The 14,556-nt window shown below is 43.9% G+C and overlaps 1 protein-coding gene across 1 annotated transcript; it reads left to right on the top strand.

Moving 5' to 3' along the window:
* The first annotated feature begins 839 nt into the window (after positions 1–839).
* Positions 840–3,263, top strand: LOC107395310 (natterin-3). The gene is made up of 3 exons (XM_015974666.3): positions 840–995; positions 1,783–1,894; positions 2,114–3,263. Exons 2-3 carry the CDS (start codon positions 1,783–1,785, stop codon positions 3,199–3,201), a joined length of 1,200 nt encoding a protein of 399 aa, XP_015830152.3. The 5' UTR covers positions 840–995; the 3' UTR covers positions 3,202–3,263.
* Positions 3,264–14,556: the final 11,293 nt, after the last annotated feature.

Below are 14,556 nucleotides of genomic sequence, written 5' to 3'. Positions count from 1 at the left end.
ATTAATAATAATAATAATAATAATAATAATAATAATAATAATAATAATAATAATAATAATAATAATAATAATAAATAAAAGTGTAAATTTAAAGTCTTTGATAAATAAACAGAACTGAAATAAATCCTCATTAAATCTGAGTAACATCAAGTTTAAGAACAGTGCTGACGAGGCAGCAGTTTGGATGGGAGCGACCTTTGCCTAACCCTTTCTCCTCATTCAGAGCTGATAACTGTCTGTCTCAAGGACGCTGACTGGTTATCAATGATAGAATGAACAAAGCTTCTCTTCTTTTTTACTTGTCAGCTGATGGCCTTTAATCGATGACCTGCTGTTACAGGAGATCTAATCAATTTGTTCTTTTTCTGAGCTTATCTAATGGAGCAGTATCTTGTCGTTGCTGCATCCTCTGTCATCCTGCAGATATAGAACATAAAATCCTGGCAACTTTATTCATGAAACCCTCATCAAAGGGCCTCATCACAGATGGTCTTCTAAGAATGGATCAATAAAGATTATCAGCTACAGCTAATTGGGCTGCAGGTTTGTAGATCAAGGTCAGCAGCATCTCAATCTGGAACAGAGTCATAATAATAAACAGTTACAGACAGAAGATAAAAGAAAATATTTTTTGGACTCCAACTGTGGGGAAATCTATTAATTCTAATGTGATTTTTATCGCTTCCAAAATCCAGACCAGTTTTTGTAGATTTGCTAAAAACGTGTAAAAGTAACAACCTTATCAAGGTGAGGGACAGCAAACATATGTATTTATTTACAGGGACAATTTTACTGAGCCTGCATCCAAATTACATCAACTATAAATAAACCTGAATCTGCATCAAACCTGTTAGAGTTTCAACTTCAGGTGGGCTGTGTGAGGAACAAGGAGCCACTACAGCTGCACTTCGATTTATTGGGGCAATAAGTCAGAGGGAGGTTTAAAAATTCAGCTCAGACAGCAGCCAGCGTCACTGCAGCAGGAATCAGTTGAGGTAAAATAAATAAATGTTAATTTGACTGATTTTTAATCGTGAAAGCTTTTTCTTTCAGCAAATAATTCAACAAATTATTATTTTCAAGCTAAAATTATTTGAAGGATTGCTTTCTAGTTTTGCATGTTTTATAAAAGTATTTTTTAATGATAATTTAAAGTAGATAAGCATTTAATTCAGAATATTTCAAATGATTTTGGCTCTGATCCTTCTAATCCAAGCTAACATGTTGAAACATGTTTAAGATCAAATATGAATAGTAAAATAAGCTGTATATAGTAAATAATGGCTGTATTTTAAAGAGAAATTCCTGCCCTCTAGAGGAAAAAAGCTAAATTGTAACGCAGGCAGGGGTGCAACTACTTACTTTTAGAGGGGGTATGAAAACACATAACAGCCCTCCCTGACTTCACCAAACTATAAGTGCCTCTTGTTAAGCGTCTTTAAAAGATACTTGGAGCTGTTAAACCCCCCAAAGATTGTGCACCAGCACATTTACAAACATGCAAACGTGAAAAAAAGTCAGAGGTGAAGAGGATGAGAAGTATCCTACCACTCTAGAGGTTACAGGGGCATGACCTCATGGAAAAAAAGCTTGGACATTTTATATTTATATTTACACACAGGCTTCTATCTCAGAATCTGAAAGTATATTGATGAACTTAGAAGATTCTTGAAGACGAACATTTCAAAAAACAAACAAAAAAAAAGCGCTTGAGGAATTTCTATTTTCCATTAATCCTGCAGACTTTTCATTGTTTTCCATGATGATTTTCCCTGTGTTTAGATGAGGTGTGGTGTTGTTGTCCTGACTCTTCTGCTGCTCTGCAGTCGAACTCTGCAGTCTGACCAGCCGTTTTACAACTCCCAGCTGCAGGAAGATCAAGAAAATCCCATCAGTGAGTCTAACTTAGATTGTTTTTATATCTGTATTGATATTCCCGGAGAGAAAATTGTAAGCAGCCTGCTTTTATTTTGTTGTGCTCGGTCCTGTTCAACATCTACATGAAAGCTTGTATATAATGTTGATAAAGACGTTTTATAAGGATTTATAACTACATGTTTTGTTTTGAACAGTTTTTGAGCTTTCTTTTAAGTGTCCTTGTCTCCTTTTCCAGAACAATGGCTTGACCCTTCACTTGAAAATGTAGCCCCCTCTCAGGAACTCTCTATTCCTCCAAAAATCAGAGAGATGCCTGCTACAGAATTGACTTCTCACTCCTTCCCCATGTTTAGTGAACACGTCAACCTCAACTGGGTCATGTGGAACGGTTCCCTTCCAGACGGTGCTGTCGCCATCTTCAACGGTTACGCTGAACGCACTGACTATGTGTGCAAAGTAAACTGTGAGGCTGGTTTCTACACCCCTTCTAAAGGGAGCTTCTGCCAGTACCCCTATGCTGAAAAGGAATATGCATCCACCAAGTTTGAAGTGCTGGTGAATGTAGACCATTTTGAGTTCCTAATGTGGGTTGAAGACTCCTATGGATCCGTTCCACAGTATGCAATCAAAACCTGTCCCAGCTCAGACATCTACGTGGGCAAAAACAAGTACGGACTTGGCAAAGTGGTGACTCGACACAAAGCCTTCTTCCTTCCCTGGGAGGGTGATGAGTACTGGTATAAGAAGTACCAGGTCCTAGCCATCAATAGAGACACCTACAGCCAGCACATCTCTCACGTGGAGTACGCCATTGATCAGATGGAGCTATTCCACTATCCTCCAGAAGCCCTGAAGCTCACTAAGGTCACCAATCTGGAGTGCCAAAATGTGGAGAAGACTGTGATGCTGGAGAAGACCACCACAGTGGAGAAGTCTTGGGACATTGGCAGGGAGACCCGAAATGGATCTGTGTCTACCATGAAAGCTAAATTACCCATCCTTGGTCCAGGGAACGTGGACTTCACCAAGGAGCATACCGTGACCTTCTCAGAGGGGACTACCATGGTAGAGTCAATCAGTCACTCAGTGTCTGTGGAACTGGTGGTCCCACCAAACCACTCCTGCAGCGTGAGGATGGACGGCAGGAAGATGACAGCAGACATCCCGTTCACAGGCAGGCTGAGCAGGACCAACAATAACGGAGAAACCCACTGGACCTACATCACTGGCACCTACGATGGTGTGAGTGTTGGGGAGGTCAATGCTGTGGTAGAGAGGTGTCAGCCTGTGCTGGATGCTCCTTCCTGTCCTCCAACACAGTGATCAGCTCATTGAATTTGTTTAAGGTTGAACTCCGTGAAATAAAATCCAACAAAAAAAAAGTATGCCTTTGTTTTTTTCTATCCCTTTAACCTGCTGGTCAGCTACTTGGTGGATTACATTTAAATGTTCATATACTTCTATGAAGCATGCAGTTAACTAAACTTATCCAATAAAATAGTTAAACAAATAATAAATGACCTGCACTTGTATAGTGCTTTTCTGAGTCAGAGGACTCCAACACAATCATTCATCTATAAACACACACGTTCACACACTGATGGTGATGTAGCCACAACTACCCTGTTTAATAAATGTAAACCTCAGAGTGCCTCAGATCACCGGTTCTTCCTCATATTCTACAATTTATTTGATGCTGAAGAGCACCTGAGAGTGAGACATAAGTTTTTTCAAATATTCCCCATGGATGCTCTCACTTCCATCTGTTTTTGATAATTGTATTCATTTTTCATAGAATAGATTTAAAAAAGATCAATAAAATAAAAAGTTCAGTAACATTAAAAATAATGAAAAGCATCACTGCACATGGCAGAGGAATATTGAATGTGAAAGTTGCACTATTCTTCATTCATGCATCAGAGGGTTACGTTGCTTTGTGTGTGTGTGTGTGTGTGTGTGTGTGTGTGTGTGTGTGTGTGTGTGTGTGTGTGTGTGTGTGTGTGTGTGTATTTTCTCACAGAAGAAGAATCCAACACCAGCAGACTCAGTGCTCCACTCCAACAGCCTGAAGAGACACCATCATCAGCTTCAACAGATGTCTGTGAACATGTATGAGCTGCTGGCCCCATGGATCCTGCTGACTGGCCACAGCAGTTGAACAAAATGGAAAGTAGAACTTTCTTTATGATGACACTTTGATATTTGAGTTTTGCTTTTGATTGCACAGTTTAATGTTGCTTTTGATTTTGCATCCCCCCCCCCCAATGACATTTGCACAACATTTTGAGTTGTTGGTTATTGTAATATTCTCAGGTTACTTACATTACTTACATTTATTCTTCAGGCTGTTGACTTTAAAGAGCTGCTGTGTGAATATTTGAAATAAAAAATTAGTAACTAAGGAATAACTGTGGAGTTGCTTTTTCCAATGTGTGGTGGGTGGGTGGACTTGGGTTTGGGTGAGAGGCGGGGTGGGGGTGGTGGTGGAGGGTGGGGGGTGTGGGAGGGTGGGGCAAATGGGCATTATCGCCTTGGGCACCAAATTACCCAGAGCCGGTCCTGGTCCATTCCTTAATGCTTTAGCCAACAGATATAAAGTCATGTGTGATAAATGCAACAAGATTTATTACAAGTACACATTAGAAGTTTTTTGTTGTTTTTTCTTTTAATAAAAGGAACTGAAACTGGTTTGTTTCAAAACAGGACAGAATAGTTATTACAGCGCTAAGTTCACATTTCCTTCACAAAATGCCTCAAGATCTGGCTGCAAACATAAAAATAAAACATACTTAGTGAGGAAACATAGTTTGCTGCTTCATCGTCATCTTCCTCCGCTTATCCGGGTCTGGGTCGCGGGAGCAGCATCCCAACTAGGGAGCTCCAGACCGTCCTCTCCCCGGCCTTCTCCACCAGCTCCTCCGGCAGGACCCCAAGGCGTTCCCGAACCAGATTGGAGATGTAACCTCTCCAACGTGTCCTGGGTCGACCCGGGGGCCTCCTGCCAGCAGGACATGCCCAAAACACCTCCCCGGGGAGGCGTCCAGGAGGCATCCTGACCAGATGCCCAAACCACTTAAACTGGCTTTTTTCGATCCGGAGGAGCAGCGGTTCTACTCCGAGTCCCTCCCGAATGTCCGAGCTCCTCACCCTATCTCTAAGGCTGAGCCGAGCCACCCTACAGAGGAAACTCATTTCGGCTGCTTGTATCCGCGATCTCGTTCTTTCGGTCATTACCCAAAGCTCATGACCATAGGTGAGGATTGGGACGTAGATCGACCGGTAAATTGAGAGCCTGGCTTTCTGGCTCAGCTCCCTCTTCCCCACGACAGATCGGCTCAGCGTCCGCATCACTGCAGATGCTGGACCAATCCGCCTGTCGATCTCCTGATCCCTCCTACCGTCACTCGTGAACAAGACCCAAGATACTTAAACTCCTCCACTTGAGGTAGGACTTCTCTCCCGACCCGGAGTTGGCAAGCCACCTTTTTCCGGTCGAGAACCATGGTCTCAGATTTGGAGGTGCTGATTCTCATCCCAGTCGCTTCACACTCGGCCGCAAACCTACCCAGCAAGAGCTGAAGGTCAGAGCTGGATGAAGCTAGGAGGACCACATCATCCGCAAAAAGCAGAGACGAGATTCTCCTGCCACCAAACTCGACACACTCCACACCACGGCTGCGCCTAGAAATTCTGTCCATAAAGGTAATGAACAGAACCGGTGACAAAGGGCAGCCCTGGCGGAGTCCAACCCTCACTGGGAACAGGTCCGACTTACTACCGGCTATGCGGACCAAACTCACGCTCCTCTGGTAAAGGGACTGGATGGCCCTTAATAGAAAGTCACCCACCCCATACTCCTGGAGCGTCCCCCACAGGGTGCCCCTGGGGACACGGTCATAAGCCTTCTCCAAATCCACAAAACACATGTGGATTGGTTGGGAAAACTCCCATGCCCCCTCCATCACCCTTGCAATGTTTGGGGGTTGCCACCACGACTGGCACCGGCCACCTTGCAACCACAGCTAGCAACAGCCGCCTCAACAATCGCAGAGTGGAACAAGGCCCACTCGGAGTCAATGTCCCCCACTGCTCTCGGGACTCGGTCAAAGCTCTTCCGGAGGTGGGAGTTGAAGACCATCTTAACAGGTTCTTCTGCCAGGCGTGGCTTCACCAACGAACATCGTCTCCTACATACTACAAATGAGAGACAAACTGGAAACATACAGGAAACAGGTTAAAGACCACATGCAAAAGGTACAACACAAACAAAAGTTATGGTATGACAAACATGCCCGTGAAAGAGAGCTGAAGACGGGCCAGAAAGTTTTAGTGCTTTTGCCTACTGGACCAAGTAAGCTATTAGCTAAATGGCAAGGGCCCTACACGGTGGGTAGAAAAACGGGTCCAGTGACATATGAAATTATCTGTCCAGACAAACAAAAATCAAAGCAAGTACTTCATGTGAATCTGTTAAAAGAATACCATGAGAGAAATGTCTCAGGACCAGCTCTGAAGCAGATTCTGATGGTTCAAGCACTTCAACCAGAAGCTCTGACCACACAACCAAGAATGACAACTGAAGTTGTGTTTGTATTAGGGCTGCATGGTGGCACAGTGGTTAGCACTGTTGCCTCGCAGCACGAAGGTCGCAGGTTCAAAACTCGGCTGCGGCCTTTCGGCGTGGAGTTGCGTGTTCTCCCCATGCATGCGTGGGTTTCCTCCGGGCACTCCGGTTTCCCCCACAGATCACAACATGCCCTATAGGATATAAATTGTAAGTCGCTTTGGATAAAAGCGTCTGCGAAATAAATAAACTTAAATGCTCAAAAGCCAGGCCACCTCTCACTTAGGCCCACACCTCAGTTATTACCCCAGTCCATTCTCTACCAAAACAGCATTCCAGGAATCTGTTTGCGTTTATATTTTCCGGCAAAACGCTCAAAACCCAAATTTAACCCCTGGTCACCTAGGATTTTCTCTCGGTACCACAAGACAAAGCGACAAAAAACAACAAACTTGTCTCACCGAATCTCTCTCCACTCAGGGCTCGAGTAGTTCGTGGATCCGCATTCCTCTTAACGACGTCAAGGCCTTACCGACCCCCCAGCAAACTCAGCGCTGGAGATTTAGGTTGTCGACAGTCCTCCGGCGTTGGCTCTTGGCGCCGCGAGATGACGGGACCCCTGCTTTCGAAGGACCAAATGTCATGGATTTTATCAATATGTTTATCAATAACCCATTCCCTAGAGTGAAGATTGAAGGAGACAATGAGCAGACAAGTCAACCAGTTATAACGGTGGCAAATGCCGAAGCAAATGCCTCAAACATCTGTTCACAGGGTTTATTTATAGAGAGAGATCAGAAGTAGAGAGTGTAACAGAGGAAACTCTGTTACTAGTGGCTATTTTTACATTTCACACCATGGTGTTAACTGAAATCCTAGCAGCAATGATTGATACAAGTCTTATTTTAAAAACTGTTTATTTCTTTGTCTCTTTGTCCAAATGTTTGTCTGACTGATTGGTTCCAGCTGGGGGGGAGGAATGTTTGGTTCCACCTAAACAGGACAGAGAATATTCAGTCAGTTTTACCATGGGCAGTAACTCTTTGACAGTAATATGTTCTGTGTGTGGACTGTATTTTAAATAGGTAAATGAACCTAACTTACCTGTATTGTCTTCTCCAGGGTGTCCTGTTAAGGGTTTCCCCTTCTTCTTCTTCTTTTGGTGTTTTATTGGCGGTTGGCAAACAACGAATGGCGCATTACCGTCACCAACTAGTATGGAGTGTGATCTGGAACAGCGCTCACAAAACAAAACAAAACAGGGAGAAAAAAAAAAGAAAGAAACCTCAAAGTCTCCCAAACACCCTTATGTCTTTCAAAAACCGAAATAAAATCTGAAAACAGTCACTTTTTGAATTCTGTCTCAATAAATCAACAAGATCCAGTTTAAGGGTTTCCACTGAAACATGGGCATCATTTTAAAGGTTCTGGGAGGAGCCATGAGGCAGAGTGGGAAGGGGTGTTTGGGAATTGCATTTTGGATGTTTATGATGTTAAGATGTTAATTGTAGATATTTTTATTGTTGTGATGGCTTCGTATGGGTTTTTACGATTTGATTATGTAGAAGGGAGTGTAATGTTTTAGGATTTGATTTTTTAGAAGGGAGTGTAATTATTAAAGATGCACTATCACATGGTTTAGTCCAGAGTACTGATGAGTTCCATAGTATAAAAGGAGCCATTGAACATCTGTACTGTTGTTGATGGTCAGAGCTCTGCAAGCATGTGAGCACTGGTGTAAATAAAAATGGGAAACTACTCCATCTAAGACTCCTCTGCATCATTTGTGCTGCTCCGCCTCCTACCACTACCCGGTCCAGTCTACAAGTGGTGTCAGAAGACTTTGGACCTGTTCAGCAGCAGCACAATGACAAGAGGTGGGAAGAAAACTGAGCAAGATGAGCCGGACCAAGGCACCAGTGCCTCAGGTGGGGGAGAAGAAACCACTGACAAAAAACTGGATGAACTGGCAAGTTTGGTGAAGTCCCTTGTTCATTCCTAAGCAATTAATGAACAACAGATGGACAAAGAAGCAGCCCGCCAAGAATTTTGGTGGAAGAACATGCAGCATCAGTTTTCCCACATACAGAGATAAGTATCTTCAATTCTAGAAAACGAACCAGAAGGAAATGCTCACACAGACGACCAGCCTGATGAAGTTGATGACCAGCTGGATTAAGCCATGAACCAGATAGGTCTTCCACCTGGAGGGGAGCGGTTGGCCCCCAGAGAGGCTATATTGCTGCCATTAACGGGTGAGGATGACACATTTGAAAGAATGGCTCATGTCTGTCATTGGCCTAAACCTGGATGGGCAGTGCGTCTTGTCCCCCTGTTAACTGGAAAGGCTCGCAGAGCCTATGTTTTGATGGACATTCAAGATTCAGAAGATTACGACAAGGTTAAAGAAGCCATTTTGTCCAAGTATGAAATCACACCTGAGACGTATCGATGGCAGTTTCGATCCTTGAAGATTGAACTGGGTGAGACGCCGAGGGAGCTCTACGTCCGTCTGAAGGAGCTGTTTTCCAAGTGGATCAAGCCAGAAAAATCGACGGTGCAAGAAATATCTGAGACTGTTACAGTTGCCAGTCTGGCCAGTGAAGAGCAGGAGCCAGGATCACCCAGCCCTAGTAATCAGCCTGACACCGCCCTTCCTCCTCTCTCCCGGGCTGCTGAGGAGCACAGCTGAGCTGAATTCTGTTGATGACACACACCTGGGATAAAAAGGCTGTGCCTTCAGCAGTCTGAGAGGCAGCAGTGCAGGGGTTCTGTTGTCCTCCTGGTTTTTGTTTGGTTTCAACCCCTTTTGTTTGGATTCGTTTGGATGAGTTTTAAACTTTGGTAGTTTTTAACTCTTAGTGATAAGGTTTTGGATGATCCAGTGGGATCTTTTTGATGTTTGTTTTAAAGGTTAACTTGGTGTGGTGCAATTTTACTGACTTCAGTTTTTAAACACCTTCGTTGTGGTAAAACTTTTAATATAAGTTTTTACCAGGTGTTTTAGTCAGTAGATTGTTCTAGACTTTTATCAACTTCGTTGTGCTTTTAGAACACCTTCGTATGGTTAAGATTTTAACAAAGTTTTAACCAGGTGTTTTTATAGTTGATAATTTGTCATTTTGATGTTAACCTTTTAGAGAGATCTGTTTGCACGTTTTGAGAACCTTTTTGTTACAATAAAGCCCTTTTAATATCCACTGTGCAGTTCTTATGTTACCCCCATCCTTCACATTTTAACAACACCTGTCGGGGACGTAACAGAGACCATTATTCTTGAACAGTTCTTGAGGATGGTTAGCCCAGACCTGGAAGTTTGGATAAGAGAACACGACCCTAAGACTGCAGAAAGAGCTGCTCAGTTGGCAGAGGTCTTTACATCAGCCAGGAAAGGCACCAGAACTCTAACCTTTGGCCGTGATGACAACCATGCCCAAATAAGTAAGTCCTCTGGTGGGGAAGGAGGGGTTGGTCAATCAGGTGCTAGGGCTTCAGCTCGTTATCAGTTTACTCCCCAAGTAACACATCGCAATAGAGCCCCCACTGCACAACCTAAACAGGAGGTCAGATGTTACCACTGTAATGGTTTAGGTCATACTAAGAAGTTTTGTCCAATTATTACTTATAAAAAGCCAGCCTTCTTCTTCTCAATTCCAGGGCCAGCAAGAGAATTAGCAATGAAAGTGGATAGAACAGTTCCAGTTTTGGTCAATGGCCAAGGTGAGACAGCATTGCTTGATTCTGCTTGCTATCAAACATTAGTTTTGCCCAGCCTTGTCCCCAGAGAAAGGTGGAGTGAGGACACATTAACAATAGGGTGCATTCATGGTGATCAGCATGTCTATCCAACAGCCGAGGTCTATCTAACAGTAGGAGGCCAGACTTACCTCATGAATGTGGGATTAGCCCCCACATTGCCACACTCTGTGGTTTTAGGTAATGATGTTCCCACACTTTATGATATTTTGCATCAGGCAGACTGTGAGATTACTAACATGGTTGATCAGGTTCAGCCCAAGCATGAGAGTCAGGTACCTCAGACAGTGGAAGATCCAGAAGCCCTGACTACACAACGTCATGTCATCACTAGAGCTCAAAGGGCAAAATCAGGTCTTGAAGAGCTACCATTTTTTGAGGATGAGTGTAAGGTAAATGAAGTGAAACCACGTAAGTCCCGGGCTCAGAAACGAAGGGAAAAGCTTACACAAACTCCTAAGGCAGGGACTGAAAAGTTCAAACCATCTACTGAGTTGGATTTTGATATCCCCTCAGACTTGGGTTCTCTACAGAAACAGGATCCCAATCTAAAACAGTGGTTTGAAAAGGTCATAGAGGTGGATGGGGTCAAGCTCAACACTGCTAGCTGTTCAGATGATGCCATCTATTTTGCCAAAGGGGGGCTTCTATCAACGTAGGGGCCAAAAAGAGGTTTTGGCACTGCCCCGTCAGTTGAGACAGAACATCATGGGGCTGGGTCATTCCATACTCTGGGCAAGCCATGTGAGGTTTCATAAGACTCCAAAAAGAATTGGTCAGCGTTTTGCATGGCCTGGTATGTACTCAGATGTTTCTTAGTTTTGTAGATCATGTACAACATGCCAGCTTACTTCAGCCAAAGGTATACCCAAAGCTCACCTGCAACCTCTTCCTATTTTGGATGTACCATTTGAAAGGATAGGATGGACATAGTCGGCCCTTTAGAGAAAAGCTCTTCGTGTCACCGATATATCTTAGTTGTCTTTGACTATGTGACACGTTACCCAGAGGCTCTCCCCCTTAGATCCATTAAGGCCAGAAAAGTGGCTAGCTGTCTCATACAGTTGTTTTCTAGGGTAGGCATACCTAAAGAGGTCCTGACAGACTGTGGGACAAATGTTTTTATCAAAACTTTTGCAGCAGGTTTATAAAGTGTTAGGTGTGAAAGGTATTAAGACCACCCCTTACCACCCCCAGACAGATGGGCTGGTGAAACGGTACAACCAGACTTTAAAAAACATGCTGAGCAAGTTTGTCTCACAGACAGGTGCTGACTGGGACCAGTGGCTGCCGTACCTGTTGTTCGCCTATCATGAAGTTCCACAGGATTCAACAGGTTTCTCTCCCTTCGAACTCCTGTACGGTCATCAAGTGAGAGGTCCATTGGACCTTCTGAAGGATTTCTGGGAGAACACAGAGGCAGAAGGGGACAATGTGGCAGCATACGTCATTAAGATGAGAGAAAAGCTGCAAGAGATGACTGCAATGGCACACAGCAACATGAAGTCTGCACAAGTTAACCAGAAGACCTGGTATGACCGCAAGGCAAGAGAGAGGGTACTTCAACCAGGACAGAAGGTACTGTTATTGTTGCCAACAAGTGACAATAAACTGCTGGCTAAGCGGCATGGGCCTTATGTCTCAAGAAAAGTGGGAATGTGGACTATGAGTTTGTTCAAGATGAGGATGCAAGTGAAAAATGTTTTCCCACTAATGGGTCACCGCCAGAAGAGCTACAGAATACCAGAAAGGCTCATTCCTGTGCTTCAGAAGGAGGTCAAACTGATGCTCAACCTGGGCATTATTGAGACATCTTCCAGTGAGTGGTGCAATCCCTTTTGTATTGGTTCCAAAAAAAGATAAAAGCCTCCGGTTCTGCATGGATTTCAGGTACCTCAACTCAGTTTCCAATTTTGACCCATATCCATTGCCTCGAATTGATGACCTGGTGGAAAGAGTGGGCAGAGCATGCTACATCACCACACTTGATCTCAGAAAAGGCTATTGGCAGTTGGCTTTGGCACCGGAGGCTAAGAAACGGACTGCCTTTAAGACTCCATTTGGTATGTTTCAGTTTTGTGTCATGCCATTTGACCTCCAGGGAGTGGCAGCCGCTTTCCAGAGACTAATGGACAGAGTCCTCAGGGATGTTGGAGAATTCTCAGCGGTGTACCTGGATGGTGTTGTGGTGTTCAGTGAATCCTGGGAGGACCACAAGTCCCACCTACAGCAGGTCTTACAACGCATCAAAGAAGCTGGTCTGACAATAAACCCAACCAAGTGTGTCCTGGCTAAAAGAGAAGTGCAGTTTCTGGGCTATGTCGTTGGACATGGGAAGATCAAGCCCCAAGTGGGGAAGATTGATGCCATCCAGTCATTCCCCATACCAACCACTAAAAGGAAGGGGAGAAGTTTTTTGGGTTTGGTTGGACAGTACTGTAAGTTCATTCCTCATTTCTCTGATCGAGTACATGTGCTCAGTGACTTAACCAAGGGCTCTGCACCCAATATAGTGCAGTGGGCTGTGAAATGTGATCAAGCTTTCAGGGACTTGGAGGTGATCTGCATACTCTCAGTGCTCCACTGTCCAGACTTCAGAAAGCCTTTCATCCTACAAACTGATGCTTCAGGTGTGGGCCTCGGAGCGGTGCTGCTGCAAGAGGTGGACGGAGAGAGGAGGCCTGTCGCGTTCCTTAGCCGCAAGCTGCTGGACAGGAAGACAAGGTACTCTATGGTGGAGAAGGAGTGTCTGTCCATGAAATGGACCATAGACTCACTGAGGTATTACCTGTTGGGTCGACATTTCTACCTGGAGACCGATCACAGAGCTCTTAAATGGTTTCATCACATGAAGGATGCCAACATGCACATTGCCAGATGGTACCTGTCCCTGCAGCCCTACAGCTTCACTGTGCAGTAAAGACCAGGGAAGTCTAACGTTGTGGCAGATAGTTTGTCCAGACTGTCTGAAATCTGAGGTACTGCTTCTCTGTTGGGAGAAGGGGGTGGAATTGTAACAGAGGAAACTGTTGCTAGTGGCCATTTTTACATTTCACACCATGGTGTTAACTTAAATCCTAGCAGCAATGACTGATACAAGTCTTATTTTAAAAACTGTTTATTTCTTTGTCACTTTGTCCAAATGTTTGGTTGATTGGTTCCAGCTGGGGGAGGAATGTTTGGTTCCACCTAAACAGGACAGAGAATATTCAGTCAGTTTTACCATGGGCAGTAACTCTTTGACAGTAATATGTTCTGTGTGTGGACTGTATTTTAAATAAGTAAATTAACCAAACTTACCTGTCTTGTCTTCTCCAGGGTGTCCTGTTAAGGGTTTCCCCTGAAACATGGGCACCATTTTAAAGGTCTGGGAGGAGCCATGAGGCAGAGAGGGAAGGGGTGTTTGGGAATTGCATTTTGGATGTTTATGATGTTAAAATGTTAATTATAGATATTTGTATTGTTGTGATGGCTTCATATGGGTTTTTACGATTTGATTATGTAGAAGGGAGTGTAATTATTTAGGATTTGACTTTTTTTAGAAGGGAGTGTAATTATTAAAGATGCACTATCACATGGTTCAGTCCAGAGTACCAGAGGTGGAAAGAGTACTAAAATGTTGTACTTAAGTATAAGTATAATTACTTTCATGAAATTTTACTCAATTAAAAGTAAAATTACCTGCCTCAAAATGTACTCAAGTAAAAGTAAAAAGTAGCTTATTTCAAATGTAGTCAGAGTAAAAGTTACTTAGTTACTTTTTTGTCTGTGCAAGGACGGGCTCTTCTGAATAGTAAAAAAAAAAGTCAATGGGGTATAAATGTCAAAGTGGCCGTTTTTTTTAATTAAATGAACAAATATGCATATTGAAGTGCAAAGGCAGTTACACTGCAAACTAGTAACATAAATTAGGTTATAGTCACAAACCCATGACTTTTCCCTGAATTACACCCCCCCCCACCCCCCACCCCCACCCCCCCACCCCACCCCCCCGGCAGATCCTGATAGGCCTACCCAGTCTCTCAGCCTCTCCAGTAGCAGGTGATGGTCAACAGTGTCAAAGGCTGCAGTCAGGTCCAGCAGGACCAGAACAAAACAGTCCCCTGCATCACTGTGGGTCAGAAGGTCATTAGAGACCCTAAGAAGAGCTGTTTCAGTAAAATGAGCTCTACGAAAACCTGACTGGAAGCTATCATAGATGTTCTGTTCATCAAGAGCAGCTGTGAGTTGTTTAGCCACAACCTTTTCCAAGATCTTGGAGATGAACGGAAGTTTAGAGATGGATCTGAAGCTGCTATGGAGAGAGGGGTCGAGACTCGGTTTTTTAAGAAGCGGGTGGATTACAGAGTTCTTAAAGT

This window comes from Nothobranchius furzeri, chromosome 2, assembly GCF_043380555.1.
Source record: "Nothobranchius furzeri strain GRZ-AD chromosome 2, NfurGRZ-RIMD1, whole genome shotgun sequence".
NCBI lineage: Eukaryota > Metazoa > Chordata > Actinopteri > Cyprinodontiformes > Nothobranchiidae > Nothobranchius > Nothobranchius furzeri.
Note: the sequence above shows the minus strand (reverse complement) of the source record. Positions and strands in the feature narration are given on the sequence as shown.

Coding starts and splice junctions, on each gene's coding strand:
- LOC107395310 (XM_015974666.3), top strand. CDS start 1,783: ATGAGGTGTGGTGTTGTTGTCCTGACTCTTCTGCTGCTCTGCAGTCGA. Junction 1,895..2,113: donor AGATCAAGAAAATCCCATCA/GTGAGTCTAACT, acceptor CTCCTTTTCCAG/AACAATGGCTTGACCCTTCA.